Below are 19058 nucleotides of genomic sequence, written 5' to 3'. Positions count from 1 at the left end.
AAGTGTATATATGTATATAGTGTGTGTGTGTGTGTATATATATATAATTTTTTTTTTTTTTGTACAGCGTCTCCTCTCAGGCTGGAGGGCAGTGGTGCCATTCCAACTCATGGCAACCTCCACCTCCTGGGTCAAGTGATTCTCCTGCTTCAGCCCCTGAGTAGCTGGGATTACAGGCACCTGCCACCACACCCAGCTAATTTTTGTATTTTTAGTAGAGACGGGGTTTCACCGTGTTGGCCAGGCTGGTCTTGAACTCCTAAACTCAGGTGATCCACCCACCTTGGCCCCCCAAAATGCTGGGATTACAGGTGTGAGCCACCACCTCAGACGAAGTTTATTCTTTTGATTTTAAAAATTAAAATAAAACCCAAACCACAATGAGATGCCACTTCACATTCACTAGCATGGCTGTAATTGTTTAAAAGGAATATAAAAAATGTTGGGGAGGATTTGGGGAAATTGCAACCATTACATATTGTTAGCGAGAAAGTCAAACTGTGTAACACTGTGGAAAATACTTTGGCAGTTACTCAAAAAGTTAAACTTAGAGCTACTCTATGACCCAGTAATTCTATTCATACGTATATAGTCAAAAGAATTGCAAACAAATAGTCATGCAGAAACGCATACACATATGTATACAGCAGCATTATTCTCATTGACCAAAAGGTGGAAACAACCTACATGTGCATTAACTGATGAAAGGATAACGCAAATGTGATTGATCTATGTAACAGATATATTATTCAGCTTTGAAAGGCAGGAAATTCTGACGCATGTTACAACATGGAGAACCCTTGAGGGCATTATGCTAAGTGAAGTAAGCCAGTCACCAAAGGACAAATACTGTGTGATTCCACTCATATGAGGTACTTAGAGTGGTCAGATTCATAAAGACAGAAAGTAGAAGGGTGGTTACCATGGTCTGGGAGAAGGAGAGAATGGGGAGCTAGTGTTTAATAGGTACAGAGTTTCAATTTGGGAAGATGAAAAAGTTCTGGAGATTTGTTGTACGACAGTGTGAATATACTCAACACTACAGAATTGTACAATTAAAAGTGGTTAGAGACAATCAGGTGTGGTAGCTCTTGCCGGTAATACCAGAACTTTGGGAGGCCGAGGTGGAAGGATCACTTGAGTCCAGGAGTTCAATACCAGCCTGGGCAACATAGTGAAATCCTGTCTCTACAAACAATGCAAAAATTAGCCAGGTTTGGTGGTGTGTGCCTGTGGTGCCAGTTACTTGTGAGACTGAGGTGGGAGGATCACCTGAGCCTGGGGAGGTTGAGGTTGCAGTGAGTCATGATCACACCACTGCACTCCAGCTGGGAAGACAGGGTGAGACCCTGTCTCAAAAAGAAGGTGGGGGCTAACATGGTGAAACCCCGTCTCTACTAAAAACACACAAAAAAATTAGCTTGGTGTGGTGGTGGGCAACTGTAGCCCCAGCTACTCGGGAGGCTGAGGCAGGAGAATGGCGTGAACCCAGGAGGTGGAGCTTGCAGTGAGCCGAGACCACGCCACTGCACTCCAGCCTGGGCGACTGAGCAAGATTCTGTCTCAAAAAAAAAAAAAAGGTGGGGAGAGGGGGCAGTGGTCAGAGTGTAAATCTTACGTTATGCCTACTTTACCACAATTTTTAAAAATTGTTTGAAGCCACACACAAAAGTCTTATTTAGTGAAATCATGTATTGTATGATTTCATTTATATGAAATGTCCAAAATGGGCAAATTCATAGGAAGTAAGTAAATACTTGCCAGGAAATTGGAGAGGAAATGGGGAGTAGGGCCATTGATTCTGGGGCTTCTTTCTGGGGTGATGAAAATGTTCTGGAATTAAATAGTGGTGATGGCTGTACAGCCTTGTGAATACTATACTAAAACCCACTAAATTCTGCACTTATTTAAAAGGGTGAATTTATGGTGTATAAATTATATCTCAATAAAAATTAATAAAAAGCAGTGGTATGAGGAATTGGGAAAACATATACACATATATACACACACTCACACATATATATATATATACACACATATATATGTACCTTAACTCTAATCAGTTCCCTTTGTCCTTTCTGCAACAAAGTTATACCCAACTGATACTATAAGGTGTCCAGTCCAGATCTATCTGTATCTCTCTCTCTCTCTCTCTCTCTCTCTCTATATATATATATATATATATGTATCTTTCCAGAAAAATATGCAAAATGGCTTGGTGAATTTTATTTTTGATTTTAACACAACATTTTTTTGGCCAGTTGTGGTGACTCACACCTGTAATCCCAGCACTTTGGGAGGCCGAGGAGGGTGGATCACCGTAACCCAGGAATTCAAGACCAGCCTGGGCAAGGTATTGAGACCCCTTCTTTACAAAAAATACAAAAATTAGCCAGGCTTGGTGGCATGTGCCTGTAGTTCCAGTTACTTGAGAAGCTGAGGCAGGAGGATTGCTTGAGCCTGGGAGGCAGAGGTTGCAGTGAGCCAAGATTGCACCACTGCACTCCAGCCTGGGTGACAGAGCCAAACCTTGCTTCAAAAAAAAAAAAAAAATCTAGCCTCACAGTAGCTTATGCCTGTAATCCCAACACTTTGGGAGGCCTTTATGGCAGGAGAATGCCTTGAGCCCAGGAGTTTGAGGCTGCAGTGGGCTATGATTATGCCATTGCACTCCAGCTTGGGAGACAGAAAGAGACCTTGTCACAAAAATAAATTTTTTTTCTTTTTTTTTCTTTGCTTTCTTCTTTTTTTTTAAAGACAGGGTCTCACTCTTTCAACCTGTCACCCAGGTTGGGGTATAACAGCTCAACCTCAGCTCACTGCAACCTCCACCTCCCAGGTTCAAGTGATACTCCCACCTCAGCCTACCAAGTAGCTAGGACTACAAGTGCACACCACCACGCCTGGCTCATGTTTTTTGTGTATTTTTTGTAGACATTGGGGGTTTTGTCATGTTTACCATTTTTTTTTTTGTAGAGATGGGGGTTTTGTCATGTTGCCTGAACTCCTTGGGCTCAAGCGATCCACCCACTTCAGCCTCCCAAAGTGCTGGGATTACAGGTGTGAGCCATTGCGCTCGGCCAATTTTTTCCTTTTACTGTGTCTGTGGTTCCACAACTTCCTTTTTGCCCGTTCTCTATGGACGTTCTACTTCATTTGGACTCTGCTTAGATTGGCCTAGTTTTCTCTTTAGTCAAATCTTCAGGAACCAATTTATTACCATTAAAAATGATCTAAGAAGCTTTATTTTTATTGTTAAAAATCCTCGTTTTGAGGAACATAACCACAAAGTAAAGAATGTTTTCATTGATTTAACCAGTAAAAATAATAATAATAATAAAATTTTGAAAACGTGGCTCCAGGCCATCCAGATGCCTTAATTGGGCTCAGGGGCCTGACACTGATGAGTCTTATCTGCCTCTGATGCCCTTTTGTGTGAATGAATCTGTTTTGGAAGAAAACACAATTAAGGTTATCTATCACAACAACCACTATCTCCAAATCTGTATTCATTCCTTTTATTCATTTTTTTAGACAATTTCTGAGATTAAACTTTATTAAAGTTACTTTTCCAGAAAATTCAGTAAATATGGTAATATAGGAACAAACTTAGGCTCATAAGCCTTTCAAGTTTTTACATAATCTTTAATGATGTTGATCAGGAAATTCTTTCATTGGTGGAATTACTTCTCCAGTCTCCAGAATTATATCACCAGGGAATATTCTGGGCTTCCTTTCAACTATGCCATATGGTTTTTCAGACACATGATACTTCATGTAATAATGAATAATCCAGGCAGGTACAAGTATATGAGTGAAAACAAAGATACTCTTTTGGTATACCCCATGGACCATTTTCCTCCAAGGGGATTTATTCTCCAAAAATTTATTCCAGAATTTCTCCATAGGCCCCATCCTCTGTGGGGGCAGCACCGGCTCTCGAGGGCTCAGCTCCTGGTCCTTCAGCCATCGCCTTCTCAGCTCTCGCAGCTGCTGCAGCCGCAGTTTCTCATCCGGAGTGTACCCGGTCATGTCGCCAACGCAAAAGGACACGGCGTACCCTGGAACTACGGACTAGTTACTTAAGCGCGCTCCCGCTCTGCAAAGCGACCTTGCGGGAAGGCCGAGCCCCGGGCGCCGCGCCCTTTTATTCATTTTAAGTCTCATCTACCCCATGAAGATAACTTTTTTGAAGACAGGAATTATACGCAGTTTAACAGTGCTTTGATTCTTCCACAGTTCAGTCAGCCTTGCTATCTTGCAGGGGACTGGTTCTAGGATACCGCCCCCCCCACACCATACCAGAATCTGTGGATGCTCAATCTCTTACATATAATGGTGCAGTGTTTGCATATAACCAACACGCACCCCCCATATACTTTATTTATTTACTTACTTAGAGACAGGATCACCCTCTGTCACTCAGGCTGGAGTGCAGTGTCACAATCACAGCTCACTGCAGCCTCAACCTCCTGGGCTCCAGTGATCTGCCCACCTCAGCCTCTTGAGTAGCTGGGACTACAGGTGCATACCACTACACCCGGCTAATATTTTGATTTTTATTTTTATTAAAGACAAGGTCTCACTATACTGCTCAGGTTGTTCTCCCAAAGTGTTGGGATTACAAGTGTGAGTCACCGTGCCTGGTCCCATGTACTTTAGGTCATCACTAATAAAATGTATAGATATTGTATAATGGCAACAGTTGTTATACTATACTTTCTATTTGTATTTTTATTGTTTCTTTTTTCAAATATTCAGCCTCATCTAGTTGAATCTGAAGATGTGGACCTGTTGATGAAGAGGGCTGACTGTATCTAACTTAGGGTCTTGCATGCAGCTGGCACTTAATGCATTTTATTGACTGTTTTAGCTAACATTCAACGGACAATTCTTAATAAAAAAAAATCTTGAAAGTATGAAAAAAAGGAAACCTGCCCTAAAGTGGCAGGAAAACCAGCCTGGGCAACATAGCGAGATCTTGTCTCTAGAACAAAAGTTTTAAAATTCGCTGCCTGCCTGTAGTCCCAGCCACTCTGGAAGCTGAGGCAGGAGGATCCCTTAAGCCCAGGAGTTTGAGGTTACGGTGAGCTAGATCACACCATTGCTCTCCAGTCTGGGTGACAACAAGGCCCTGAGAAAGAAAAAAAAAGGAAAGGAAGGAAAGAGAGTAAGTATTGAAAAGGAAGAGACAAAACTATCATTATTTGCATATAAAATAATAAATGTTAGCCAAAGAAGCCTAAGAGAATCAACTAAGATTTTACTGGAAGTAATATAAGATTTAATCAACTAAGAGAATCAACTAAGATTTTACTGGAAGTAATATGAGAATTCAGTATGGTGGCTAGAAACAAAATCAAGAGAGCAGCACACAAACCTCAAATACTTTTCAGATATACCACCAATAACTAACTAGAAAATGGAAGAAAGATCCCATTTACAATGGCAATACAAATGTCGGAAGTATTTAGGAACAAAAATACAAAGATCTGTTATCTAACAAAAGACGTGTAAGATCTATATGATGGAAACCCTAAAACTCTTCTGAAAGACATTAACAAGAAATGAATACATGACATAAATACCATGTTCCTAGAATGTCGTACAGATGTCAATTCTCAAATTAATCTACAAATTTAAGGTAATCCTATTCAAATCCCAAGATAGTTTTCAGTGGTGGCTGTTTTTGAGACCGGGTCTCGCTCTGTTGCCCAGGCTAGAGTGCAGAGGTATGACCACAGCTCACTGTATCCTCGACCTCCCAGGCTCAAGCAATCCTCCCACTTCAGCCTCTGAAGTCTCTCATATGGTGTCCAAGAAATGGGGACAAATCTCACAAAGGGACTAGGCTCAGGAGGGCTGGAATATTCAGGGAAGTTTCTTTTTTTGAGGCAGAGTCTCGCTCTGTCCCCCAGGCTGGAGTGCAGTGGCCCGATCTTGGCTCACTGCATGCTCCACCTCCCAGGTTCACGCCATTCTCCTGCCTCAGCCTCACAAGTAGCTGGGACTACACGCGCCTCCCACCACACCCAGCTAATTTTTTTGTATTTTTAGTAGAGACGGGGTTTCACTGTGTTAGCCAGGATGGTCTCTATCTCCTGACCTCATGATCCGCCTGCCTTGGCCTCCCAAAGTGCTGGGATTACAGGTGTGAGCCACCGCACCTGGCCTATTCAGGGAAGGTTTCAAGCAGAAAGATGAACCGAGTTGGCTTTGGAGAGATTCACAGGACTCCCACAGGCAGAGTGAAATAAGGGAATTTTAGATGGACAAAGGCACAGACAAGAGCAGAAATGGGGATAGTGTGACTGGGGCATGGTGAGGGGCTGCTCTGGCTGGAATGGAGGGCTGCCACAATAATGGAAGTGGTAAATGAGGCAAATAAGGTTGGATTAGGAGCATAGCATCAAGGTTGCCACCTTATTAAATCACTCTTCCAATATGCTAGCACTGGCCTGTTGGGAAAAGTAATACATCACGTAATCAAACAAAAGGCAAAAAGAGGCAAGCTCCAGGAATGGGCACTGTAAACAGGACTCACCCCAGAGTAGCCAGATGCAGGCTTTAGATATGTTGATGCAAGTTGAGCATCTCTAATCTGAGGGGGAATGTCTCATATGGTGTCCAACAAATGGCGACACATCTCACAGAGGGCCTAGGCTCAGGAGGACTGGAGTATGAGACATTCCCCCTCCCCCGTGAATTTAAAAACATGGCCAAATTTTTTTAAAAAAATGGCTACCGTGTAGTGCTTTAACTGGACCTATTTAGACAACGCCTTACACGCTGGAGAAGGACGATACTATGTGAATCTAATAAGTCCACAAGACAACACTTCTCTCTTTTGGCTGCCTTCTTCCTCTCCAGGGTGATGACAACTCCGTGAGGGTGGAGATTATATGTCTCTCATCATTTAAGCAACAAGGAAATAAATGAGTGGCAGAGTGAGGGGTGACTCGGTGAGTGCATCCAATTGTTGACATAGTTTCGGGTGGGAGAAAGTTTGCTGTTATGTCAACTTAACTTCTTAAAATAGTCTAGTGGGATCAACTTGGTTTCATTTCACAGAGATCTCCTGGAAGTGGGGATCCTTTAAAAATCCTGGAATATACATTGCAGTAAAAGAACAAAGCATACCTCAGCCTTAAACGACAGAAGAAGAATGTCAAGTGGGAAAGTGACATTGGTTTTCAGTTTGTGGATTCTGAATCCACACAAAGACAGGACTGTATTCTGAAAACCTGAATTAATTATTGACCTTACTTCAAGAAGACAAAAAATTAAAATCAAAATTGTTAGTATTACAGTCACAGATACTGCCGAGATGGGTTTGTTGTTATAGCCATATCATGGAACTTCTTTCATGAGCTAAAAAAAAAAAAAAAAAAAGAAAGAAAATAGAAACAACAATTAAAAAAAAAAGAGAGAGAATGGAAGCTAACTTTTCAAAACCCCAGTATTCCAGTTGAGTAGCTTACAGGTTCTTTTGTTCTTTTTTATTTTTTTTGAGACAGGATCTCACTCTGTCACCCAGGCGGGAGTACAGTGGTGTGATCACAGTTCACTACAGACTCGACCTCCCTGGGCTCAAGTGATCCTCCCACTTCAGCCTCCCAAGTAGCTGGGACTACAGGCATGTGTCACCACACCCAGCTAATTTTTGTATTTTTTGTGGAGACAGGGTTTCACTATGTTGGCCAAAGTGGCCTCAAACTCCTGACCTCAAGTGATCCATCCACCTCGGCCTCCCAAAGTGCTGGAATTACAGGCGTGAGCTACCACCCCCGAGCTACAGTTCATCTTGTGCCCTAATCTATTTCACTGTCTACATGAGCAAAGTGGGAGATCACTGTCATGGCCTAAGTTACATGGCCAAGACAAGCTATGGCCTGGGAGTCCCAGATTCTCCTATGTGGGCACTTTCCCGGCATATGCTAAATGATGGGAAATCTGGGGCTCATGTTTCTGTGTGGTCCTCACCTCACTCTACTTCTGCTCCTTCTGTTCGATCTGTTCCGTGCTCTCATAGTTATCAGTTTTCCATTGGTCCGTATCCCATTCTGCCTTGGATGCCTTTGCTTCCTGCTGCTTGCTGAGAAGCTTCATCAGGAGGCCTGTTCGCGACATGAGCTTGGCACAGGTCATTTGCACATACGTTTCTGAACATTCCATTTTCAGTGTCTAGATAACATGAGACATGAACCTTCTCACATCCTCGTTGGGGATGAGGGACCGTAGCTGCTGGGTTGGCTGAATTTCAAACTGATCACCTGGGGAGGAGAGCAATGGATAATTGAAGCTTTTGGGCTTGGGGGACAGGCCAGTGCCCACGTTGTTGTATTCCCATTTTGTCTCAGCTTGGTTAAAGTTGGCTCTAAGTTGAACGCAGTCCCAGCGGAAGCTGCCGCAGGAGGATGATTGTAGTTTGTGTTTTCAGAGATGGTGCCTTCTGGCATAACAGTGTTTTCCATAAAAACGTTTTCTTCAGAGGCATCTCTTGCAGCTGTGTCTTCTACATGAGTGTTTTCTCTTAAAACATTCTGAAGGAGCAAATACTTCCAGAAGAGGGTTTTCTTGAGGACTCAAGATCCTAAGGATGAAAAAACCCCTTGTGAATTTACGAGGCTCTTCTCTGCAGAGAACGGCAGCCTCTTTGCGAGCATCAGTCTATTGAGATAACTGCTCTTTCTAAACTTTCTAATCTTTTTGGCCTTGGGTATTCTGTGGGCCACATGGGAGCGAGTTTTATAAAAGCGGTATTTTTTTTGGAACGTATGATTTGTTTAGAATCTTCCATATTTTTGACACTAGCCATTGCAATTTCTAGCAGAGGATGGTTTCGATCCATCGACTTCTGGGTTATGGGCCCAGCACGCTTCCGCTGCGCCACTCTGCTGGCTTAGCCATTGCAATTTCTAACAATAAATGGGGTAGGCTAAGTCTTTCGATCTGTCTCTGACCTGAGGTAGGGCTCTTGCGGGGCTAGAGGCAGAAGGCATGACCATGGAGAAGGGTTTCAGCATAGAGGAGACTGCTGCCTTATGCTCTTGGGTGAACGAAGGCTTAGTGTAGATGGTGTTTCCCACTACCTTCTCAGGACCCTGAACTACATGAGGCTGTTCCAGCTCCCTTGGGGCTGGACTCTCAAGCCTTTTTTCTTTGGTAGCATTGTCCACAAGTGCCTGGGCATCCTGTTCTTTCCTAGTGCTGTGCTTTCCCGCCTCTTTGAAGTGTCTTTTCTGGATGCTCCTTGGGCCTATGAGGACTGTCTTCACTCTCTGTAAGTTTTGCCTACACTTTGAATCTTGCTAGGCTGTTTTCCTATGGTTCAACAGTTTCTAGTTTATTTGGAAATATTTGATGTTCAAATTTATTACCTAGAAGGTTGGACTGTGAGGGGCTCTTTCTATTGTTTTTCAAAATACTCAGGAGACTATCTCCATCTCGTCCATTTGAAAAAAGCAGTTTAGCGAATGGTAACAATATTGATTCTGCATCTAGATTTCCTTCTGAGAAATAAGGCAAGATATTACTTAGTGCACTGATAACGTCACTCTCATCATTGGTGTCTTGCTGCCCTCTCCCAAAGCCTGACATCTGGCGCAGCTCCTCATCAGGGATCTTGCCCTGCTGCTTCTTTTAGTCAAAGTCCAGGTGGCGGCCCTCCAGCTTCTGCACGTGGTGCTGGATCCCCTTCAGGTCTTTCTCACACAGGTTCTGGTGGAGGTCAATGAAGTTCTGCTTGACCTCTATGTCCAGGGAGTTCTTCACCTCTGCCAGGTGCTTCATGGACTCGCCGGCATCCAACAGTGCATCACTGAAGTTGGACTCGTTGCCCAGCTCCTTCTGGTGGCGGATCAGGCACTGGCTCAGGACCCCCTCCGACTGCAGGTAGCCGGGGTTCTTCACCTGGCCCCGGATGTTGCACACCGTGTTGAGCATGGTCAGCTTAGCCTGCGAGGCTGGGTTGGGCCGCAGGTACTTGATGGTCCTTGCCAGCATTTCCGTCACCGCCTTATTGATGACACCTCCATCTCTGAAGTCATGGTCTCGCTTGGTCCCCTCAGCCCCTCCGACCTTCTCACTGACCTTATAGGACTGCTTCTTCAGCCCTGCAACCGACATGCTGCCTCCCGCTGCCGAACCTCCCTCCTGGACCGCGCCAGCGACAGGCTCCCAGGCGTGCCACCCTCTGCGTGCCTCGGGCCCCACCACGTGCTTGCCAGCTCTACGCCTGCCCCGGTGCCGCCTCCAGTTCATGATTTTTTTTTTTTTTTAAAGCGTTGATCCTGTTTATTTGGCAGGAAAACGAGACAATCCAGCAGCCCAGGAGGGACAAGTGGGCTTAATCCTCCTCCTCATCGTCTCCAGCCCCAGCCCCACCCTGGCCCTTCTTGGCGTTCTTCCTCTTTACGCAGCCCGGGTGGCCACCCCCATAGGGAGAGCACAGAGAGAAGTCGATGTGCTTCTGGGAATCCAGGCGGACAATGAAGGACGGGATGTTCACCACCTGCTTGCGGACCCTGATATGGCGCTGGCGGATCAGCACGCGAGCGTGGTGGATGGACTTGGCCAAGCCCAGCTTGAAGACCTGGGTCTGTAGGCGTCTCTCTAAGAAATCCTCTATCTTCAGGCCCAGGATGTAATCCAGCTTCATCTTGCCCTCATCCAGCACCCCAATGCGGACCAGCCGCCGCAGCAGGGCGTTGCCTTCGAACAGACGCCATGGGTCCTTCTCATCAAGCGTCAGCAGTTCCCGGGCGGCCTTGCGGATCTTGGCCAGGGTAAATTTGACCCTCCAGACCTCACGTTTATTCCGCAGCCCATACTCGCCGATCAACTTCAGCTCTTTGTCGAGATGAGATTTCTTGAAGGGTCTCCGCGGGGTCATATAAGTTTTGCGACAAACCCAGCTCCGGGCCACTGGCATATTGGCTCCGCTTCCCCATCTGCGCCTGAGCAAAAGACCCGGTCACTGAGAAAGAGCAGTTCATGATTCTTAAGTCTCCTTCAATCTAGATCTGTTCGCAGGATTGTTTCAAAGTATACTGACAAAGCTTTGAGACTGTAAATGACCTGAGATATACATTCTCCTTATTTGAGAATAGTAATTTTTCAATACGCATGAAAGATCATTACACATGAGCCAAGACAAATGAGCTGGCCTACGTACTTTGTATATAAATGTGTAAACTCCTCAAGACTTCCAATAATGAACTCCAATGAGGAAATTAGTTCAATGTCTTTCTTTATGTCCTTGGTGACAAATGGTTACAGACAATCAGAGCATTTTTCCTATCCACTAATGGTCAAGAAAAAAGCAGACAGATCCTCACTATCTTAGAGAACTAAGTGAGAAAGTTGTTCGATGAAGAGGACTTCATCCAGAGAGGAGGGGATCTAGCTCACAGGGAAGATGCTGCAGGAGGCTGAGGAAAGTGAGGCTAGAGCAGTAAAACAGATCTGACAACCTGGTGAAGATAAGAAAGTGACCTGACAAAAATGAACAGAGCAGAGCGCTAAATGAAGGACCCTTTCCATGCTAATCTTGCATAATGCCCTCAACCAGCCTTAGCATAACTGAGTTTCTATTTAGCTTGCCATATTGTGGGGGGTGGTGGTGGCACAATTTAAGTTGCAGTAAGTTGTGTAACAAACTCACAATAGGGCCCTGCAGAAATATATATATATATACACACACACACACACACACATATATATACACACACACACATTATATATATATATATACATATATACACACACACACACACATATATATATATAAAATATATGTATATAGTTTTTTTAGGCAGGGTCTCTTGCTCTGTCACCCAGGCCGGAGTGCAGTGGTGTCATCTTAGCTCACTGCAACCTCTACTTCCTGGGTTCAAGTGATACCACCACCTCAGCCTCCCTAGTAGTGGGGACTACAGGCATGTGCCATCACACCTAGTGAAGATATATAGATAGATAGATAGATAGATAGATAGATAGATAGATAGATAGATGATAGATAGATAGATAGATGATAGATGATGATAGATAGATAGATGATAGATAGATAGATAGATAGATAGATAGATAGATAGATATCCCATTCTGCCTTGGATGCCTTTGCTTCCTGCTGCTTGCTGAGAAGCTTCATCAGGAAGCCTGTTCGCGACATGAGCTTGGCACAGGTCATTTGCACATACGTTTCTGAACATTCCATTTTCAGGGTCCGGATAACACGAGACATGAACCTTCTCACATCCTCGCTGGGGATGAGGGACCGTACCGGCTGGGTTAGCTGAATTTCAAACTGATCACCTGGGGAGGAGAGCAATGGGTCATTGAAGCTTTTGGACTCGGGGGACAGGTCAGTCCCCATGTTGTTGTGTTCCCATTTTGTGTCAGTTTGTGTAACAATTGGCTCTAAGTTGAACGCAGTCCCAGCGGAAGCTGCCGCAGGAGGATGATTGTAGTTTGTGTTTTCAGAGATGGTGCCTTCTGGCATAACAGTGTTTTCCATAAAAACATTTTCTTCAGAGGCATCTCTTGCAGCTGTGTCTTCTACATGAGTGTTTTCTCTTAAAACATTCTGAAGGAGCAAATACTTCCAGAAGAGGGTTTTCTTGAGGACTCAAGATCCTAAGGATGAAAAAACCCCTTGTGAATTTATGAGGCTCTTCTCTACAGAGAACGGTAGCCTCTTTGCGAGCATCAGTCTATTGAGATAACTGCTCTTTCTAAACTCTCTAGTCTTTTGGCCTTGGGTGTTCTGTGGGCCACATGGGAGCGAGTTTTATAAAAGCGGTATTTTTTTTGGAATGTATGATTGGTTTAGCAGCCTCCATATTTGTAACCCTAGCCATTGCAATTTCTAACATTAAAGTGGTGTAGGCTAAGTCTTTCGATCTGTCTCTGACCTGAGGTAGGGCTCTTGCGGGGCTAGAGGCAGAAGGCATGACCATGGAGAAGGGTTTCAGCATAGAGGAGACTGCTGCCTTATGCTCTTGGGTGAACGAAGGCTTAGTGTAGATGGTGTTCCCCGCTACCTTCTCAGGACCCTGCACTATGTGAGGCTGTTCCAGCTCCCTTGGGGCTGGACTCTCAAGCCTTTTTTCTTTGGTAGAATTGTCCACAAATGCCTGGGCATCCTGTTCTTTCCTAGTGCTATGCTTTCCCACCTTTTGAGGTGTCTTTTCTGGATGCTCCTTGGGCCTATGAGGACTCTGTTCACTCTCTGCAAGTTTTTGCCTACACTTTGAATCTTGCTAGGCTGTTTTCCTATGGTTCAACAGTTTCTAAATTACTTGCAAATATTTGGTGTTCAAATTTATTACCTAGAAGGTTGGACTGTGAGAGGCTCTTTCTATTGTTTTTCAAAATACTCAGGAGACTATCTCCATCTCGTCCATTTGAAAAAAGCAGTTTAGCGAATGGTAACAATATTGATTCTGCATCTAGATCTGCTGAGAAATAAGGCAAGATATTACTTAGTGCACTGATAACATCACTCTCATCATTGGTGTCTTGCTGCCTTCTCCCAAAGCCTGACATCTGGCGCAGCTCCTCATCGGGGATCTTGCCCTGCTGCTTCTTTTAGTCAAAGTCCAGGTGGCGGCCCTCCAGCTTCTGCACGTGATGCCGGATCCCCTTCAGGTCTTTCTCACACAGGTTCTGGAGGAAGTCAATGAAGTTCTGCTTGACCTCTATGTCCAGGGAGTTCTTCACCTCTGCCAGGTGCTTCATGGACTCGCCGGCATCCAGCAGTGCGTCACTGAAGTTGGACTCGTTGCCCGGCTCCTTCTGGTGGCGGATCAGGCACTGGCTCAGGAGCCCCTCCAACTGCGGGTAGCCGGGGTTCTTCACCTGGCCCCGGATCTTGCACACCGTGTTGAGCATGGTCAGCTTAGCCTGCGAGGCTGGTTTGGGCTGCAGATACTTGATGGTCCTTGCCAGCATTTCCGTCACCGCCTTGTTGATGACACCTCCATCTCTTTGAAGTCATCGTCCCGCTTGGTCCCCTCAGGCCCTCTGACCTTCTCACTGACCTTATAGGACTGCTTCTTCAGCCCTGCAACTGACATGCTGCCTCCTGCCGCCGAACCTCCCTCCTGGACCGCGCCAGCGACAGGCTCCCAGGCGCGGGACCCTCTGCGTGCCTCGGGCCCCACCACGTGCTTGACAGCTCTGCGCCTGCCCCGGTGCCGCGTCCAGCTCATGATTCTTAAGTCTCCTTCAATCTAGATCTGTTCACAGGATTCTATCAAAATATACTGACAAACCTTTGAGACTGTAAATGACCTGAGATATACATTATCCTTATTTGAGAATAGTAATTTTTCAATACGCATTAAAGATCATTACACATGAGCCAAGACAAATGAGCTGGCCTACTTACTTTGTATATAAATGTGTAAACTCCTCAAGACTTCCAATAATGAACTCCAATGAGGAAATTAGTTCAATGTCTTTCTTTATGTCCTTGGTGACAAATGGTTACAGACAATCAGAGCATTTTTCCTATCCACTAATGGTCAAGAAAAAAGCAGACAGATCCTCACTATCTTAGAGAACTAAGTGAGAAAGTTGTTCGATGAAGAGGACTTCATCCAGAGAGGAGGGGATCTAGCTCACAGGGAAGATGCTGCAGGAGGCTGAGGAAAGTGAGGCTAGAGCAGTAAAACAGATCTGACAACCTGGTGAAGATAAGAAAGTGACCTGACAAAAATGAACAGAGCAGAGCGCTAAATGAAGGACCCTTTCCATGCTAATCTTGCATAATGCCCTCAACCAGCCTTAGCATAACTGAGTTTCTATTTAGCTTGCCATATTGTGGGGGGTGGTGGTGGCACAATTTAAGTTGCAGTAAGTTGTGTAACAAACTCACAATAGGGCCCTGCAGAAATATATATATATATACACACACACACACACATATATATACACACACACACATTTTATATATATATATATATATATATATATATATATATATATACACACACCCATATATATATATAAAATATATGTATATATTTTTTTTAGGCAGGGTCTTGCTCTGTCACCCAGGCCGGAGTGCAGTGGTGTCATCTTGGCTCACTGCAACCTCTACCTCCTGGGTTCAAGTGATACCCTCAACTCAGCCTCCCTAGTAGCGGGGACTACAGGCATGTGCCATCACACCTAGTGAAGATATAGATAGATAGATGATAGATAGATAGATAGATAGATAGATAGATAGATAGATAGATGATAGATAGATGATAGATAGATAGATGATAGATAGATAGATAGATATCCCATTCTGCCTTGGATGCCTTTGCTTCCTGCTGCTTGCTGAGAAGCTTCATCTGGAGGCCTGTTCGCGACATGAGCTTGGCACAGGCCATTTGCACATACGTTTCTGAACGTTCCAATTTCAGTGTCTAGATAACATGAGACATGAACCTTCTCACATCCTCGTTGGGGTGAGGGACCATAGCGTCTGGGTTAGCTGAATTTCAAACTGATCACCTGGGGAGGAGAGCAATGGGTCATTGAAGCTTTTGAGCTCGGGGGACAGGTCAGTGCCCACGTTGTTGTGTTCCCATTTTGTGTCAGTTTGTCTAACAGTTGGCTGTAAGTTGAACGCAGTCCCAGTGGAAGCTGCCGCAGGAGGATGATTGTAGTTTGTGTTTTCAGAGATGGTGCCTTCTGGCATAACAGTGTTTTCCATAAAAACGTTTTCTTCAGAGGCATCTCTTGCAGCTGTGTCTTCTACATGAGTGTTTTCTATAAAACGTTCTGAAGGAGCAAATACTCCCAGAAGAGGGTTTTCTTGATGACTCAGGTCTCCTAAGGATGAAAAAACCCCTTGTGAATTTATGAGGCTCTTCTCTGCAGACAACGGCAGCCTCTTTGCGAGCATCAGTCTATTGGAATGTGCGATTGGTTTAGCAGCCTCCATATTTTTAACCCTAGACATTGCCATTTCTAACATTAAAGTGGTGTAGGCTAAGTCTTTCGATCTGTCTCTGACCTGAGGTAGGGCTCCTGCGGGGCTAGAGGCAGAAGGCATGACCATGGAGAAGGGTTTCAGCATAGAGGAGACTGCTGCCTTATGCTCTTGGGTGAACGAAGGCTTAGAGTAGATGGTGTTTCCCGCTACCTTCTCAGGCCCCTGCACTACGTGAGGCTGTTCCAGCTCCCTTGGGGCTGGCCTCTCAAGCCTTTTTCCTTTGGCAGCATTGTCCACAAGTGCCTGGGCATCCTGTTCTTTCCTAGTGCTGTGCTTTCTCACCTCTTTGAAGTGTCTTTTCTGGATGCTCCTTGGGCCTGTGAGGACTCTGTTCACTCTCTGCAGGTTTTTGCCTACACGGTGAATCTTTACCAGGCTGTTTTCCTGTGGTTCAACAGTTTCTAGTTTATTTGGAAATATTTGATGTTTAAATTTGTTACCTAGAAGGTTGAACTGTGAGGGGCTCTTTCTATTGTTTTTCAAAATACTCAGGAGGCTATCTCCACCTTTTACATTTGAAAAAAGCAGTTTAGCGAATGGTAACAATATTGATTCTGCACCTAGATTTCCTGCTGAGAAATAAGGCAAGGTATAACTTAGTGCACTGATAACGTTACTCTCGTCATTGGTGTCTTGCCGCTCACTCCCAAAGCCTGACAACTTGATGCCGCTGCTGTCTGAGGGCGCCTCCGACTCAATAGTCAGCTCAGTGCTTGTGTGCTGCTTCCGGGCTTGTAACACCTTCATGAACGCTCCTTCTGGATTCCCTACAGATGCTTCTTCAGCTGTCAGAAAAGAAGAGACTGTTTTCATCATGAAAGATCTTTGATCATCTTTCACACTCAGTGCATAGCTGTACGCCCCAGTCACACAAAGTAAGAGTCAGCAAACATTCGAGTGCCATTCAGAGAGGAGTAACATACACCCAAACCTAAACCTATGAAATGGCAACAATGAAAGGAGGAAAAGACATCTTTTGAAAACATGGCCACCTACTTGGAACATTCCATAGTGTGACATAGGGTCACTCTGCTTAGGATTCTTCCGTTGATCCCCAGGGGCCAATTGCCCAGTGCTCGGTCAAAGCCCAAGGTGGAAGACAAGTGCTTCCCTGATGAGCTGATGAGCTGGCCTCTCTGTAGACTGCTCCGTACCCTGTGCTGTCCTGCCTCATATGCAGAGAGAGCACAAGGCTTCCGCTCTCCTCATCCTCAGTGTGCCCGTGTTCTTGCTACCATCACAGCTGATTGCAATGAAAGGCCGTCCTCTGAGAGGAGCAGGGTGGAGATGCTAAAGTGGATGCCCCCTCCCACTGCTGATAGATCCTCATCTGCCATGTGCCCCACCCACCCACCCCATTCTCTGCTCCCACATATCATAGCCCCCATCACAAAAGATGCAACACGGAAAAAAACACTGTGTCTACCTTAGTTCTCTTCTTAAATTTGGGCAGGGATCCAGGGTGTAGGTTAAGAGATTTTTAATTTGCCAGATTGTATGCCTATGTTGTTAAATATACAGTGAATCTATGGTATGATAGCAGTTTCTGGATAAACATTACTTGAGGTCCTAAATGCAGAAGGGAAAAAGCAACTTTTGTCAGATGCCTCCTTTGCTTTCATTTCATCTCTAATATTTTGGATGGGGAATCATCCAAAGCTTCTGACTGCATGAAGGTCAAGTGTGCCAGTGTGCAGCTGGGCTTCTTTTCCAGAACTAAAAGTATTTTGGGTGGTGCTGAAGGCCAGCGGAAGAAGTAAAGATTGCAAGAAAAGAGAAACATGGGCTTGGGGAGAACCCAGAATTGGGGACAGAAGACCTGGCACTAGGCTACAGCACTCAGCACCTCTGATCTTATTTTTCCTCATCTGTAAAAGGAGATTAACAATGCTTTTCTGCCCACCTCTTGGGGAGAAGGGAAGAATATAATTGTTAAAAAAAAAAAAAAAAAGAAAAAGTTTTGAAAAATAAGCAACACTGTCTTTATAGAAGTAGCCAAGCATTATTAATTATCTACCCCATATCACTGGTAGATACCTGTATTCAAGAAGTCACATTTTAGAAGTCATGAAGTTGGTGCTAATAAACCTAATCTACAGAAAAACTCTTGAAAGCACTTGAGCATTTGTTCTGTGACTAGAAAAGTTTGAGATTCGGAGCAAGTTCAGAGTTGGATGGACTAAGAATGGAAAAGCCCTCCATTCCATTAGAAGAGCCAGGTAGCAATTTCTGATTATGGAACCAGAAGCTCTCAGGCTTCAAATAAAACAGCATCTCTTCTACCCTTATAAAATTGTAAAAACAAAAACAAAAACAGAACCGGATCTACATCTGTCCTAAAAGGCAGAGAGTACTTGAGACCTCATGGATATAAAACCAGCTTACCAACTACATTGCACTATATGAAGAAATTATCACTGGGGGCAAAGCACCAAGCAGAGAGCACAGTACACAGTGTGTGGATGGTAATGTTATTCCCTAGCCTTCCCATTCCTTTCTCTTGGTCCTGTATGCATAGGGAACAGTTCCATTATTAAATTTTGTAATAATAACTGAGAACCTGACTCCCAGCAAGGGAGTAGTTCAGAAGTTGAGGGAGTTTAAATCTGACTGAGTAAATTAAACAATTATATCATTAGCTTATAATTTCATCAATAAAAAATAAAAATTTAAAAACAAATACTTAAAATAATGTAACAATTTATCCCCAGGCAATTTGGACTCACGACAATGTACGGTGTTAATCAGACATTCAGTGTTGCACTGCAGCTCGACTGTCTTGCAGACAGCCTCAATGCTATTTTTAAATTGGCAGAGGCAGCAGGCCATATAGCTAGGTAAGATCCTACAGATGAAAACACAAAATGATAAATTAGTGGTAAAGCAGTTACTTGAGTAGGTAAAGGAGGCAGCCAACGCTACCACAGGGCTGGGCAAAAAGGTGTTACTGAGGCCTGTGGACTGGACAGTTGGGTAGGAACCAGAAGGCCAATGGGAAGGAGGACACAGGTGCCCAACCGAAGGGTGAGCATGGCAGTGAGTATAGCATGCCTAGAATAAAGGTAGT

The 19058-nt window shown here is 44.5% G+C and overlaps 3 protein-coding genes and 2 pseudogenes across 5 annotated transcripts; all 5 read right to left on the bottom strand.

Moving 5' to 3' along the window:
- Window positions 1–3310: 3310 nt before the first annotated feature.
- LOC134735200 (leucine-rich repeat-containing protein 37B-like) overlaps window positions 3311–19058 on the bottom strand; it is a 41646-nt pseudogene continuing 25898 nt past the window's right edge.
- LOC129470411 (NADH dehydrogenase [ubiquinone] 1 beta subcomplex subunit 6-like) lies at window positions 3539–4128 on the bottom strand. Its single transcript, XM_055258210.2, has 2 exons — window positions 3853–4128; window positions 3539–3771 (listed from the first exon to the last, which is right to left on the bottom strand). Exons 1-2 carry the CDS (start codon window positions 4030–4032, stop codon window positions 3646–3648), a joined length of 306 nt encoding a protein of 101 aa, XP_055114185.1. The 5' UTR covers window positions 4033–4128; the 3' UTR covers window positions 3539–3645.
- Window positions 8805–10263, bottom strand: LOC129470408 (endophilin-A2-like). The gene has a single exon (XM_063628625.1). It carries the CDS (start codon window positions 10261–10263, stop codon window positions 9643–9645), a length of 621 nt encoding a protein of 206 aa, XP_063484695.1. The 3' UTR covers window positions 8805–9642.
- Window positions 10284–11196, bottom strand: LOC129470409 (small ribosomal subunit protein uS4-like). 3 transcript variants are annotated; one of them, XM_063628623.1, is made up of 2 exons: window positions 10837–10948; window positions 10284–10713 (listed from the first exon to the last, which is right to left on the bottom strand). In XM_063628623.1, exons 1-2 carry the CDS (start codon window positions 10931–10933, stop codon window positions 10349–10351), a joined length of 462 nt encoding a protein of 153 aa, XP_063484693.1. In that variant the 5' UTR covers window positions 10934–10948; the 3' UTR covers window positions 10284–10348. The 3 variants fall into 3 exon arrangements, with proteins under 3 accessions (XP_063484693.1, XP_055114182.2, XP_055114183.2); XM_055258208.2 differs by having other exon boundaries at window positions 10367–10526; window positions 10714–11196; XM_055258207.2 differs by having other exon boundaries at window positions 10286–10948.
- Window positions 12083–13548, bottom strand: LOC129470508 (leucine-rich repeat-containing protein 37A3-like; annotated as a pseudogene).

This window comes from Symphalangus syndactylus, chromosome 20 (assembly GCF_028878055.3).
Source record: "Symphalangus syndactylus isolate Jambi chromosome 20, NHGRI_mSymSyn1-v2.1_pri, whole genome shotgun sequence".
Classification (NCBI taxonomy): domain Eukaryota; kingdom Metazoa; phylum Chordata; class Mammalia; order Primates; family Hylobatidae; genus Symphalangus; species Symphalangus syndactylus.
The sequence above is the reverse complement of the archived record's forward strand: the minus strand, read 5'-3'. Positions and strand labels throughout refer to the sequence as shown.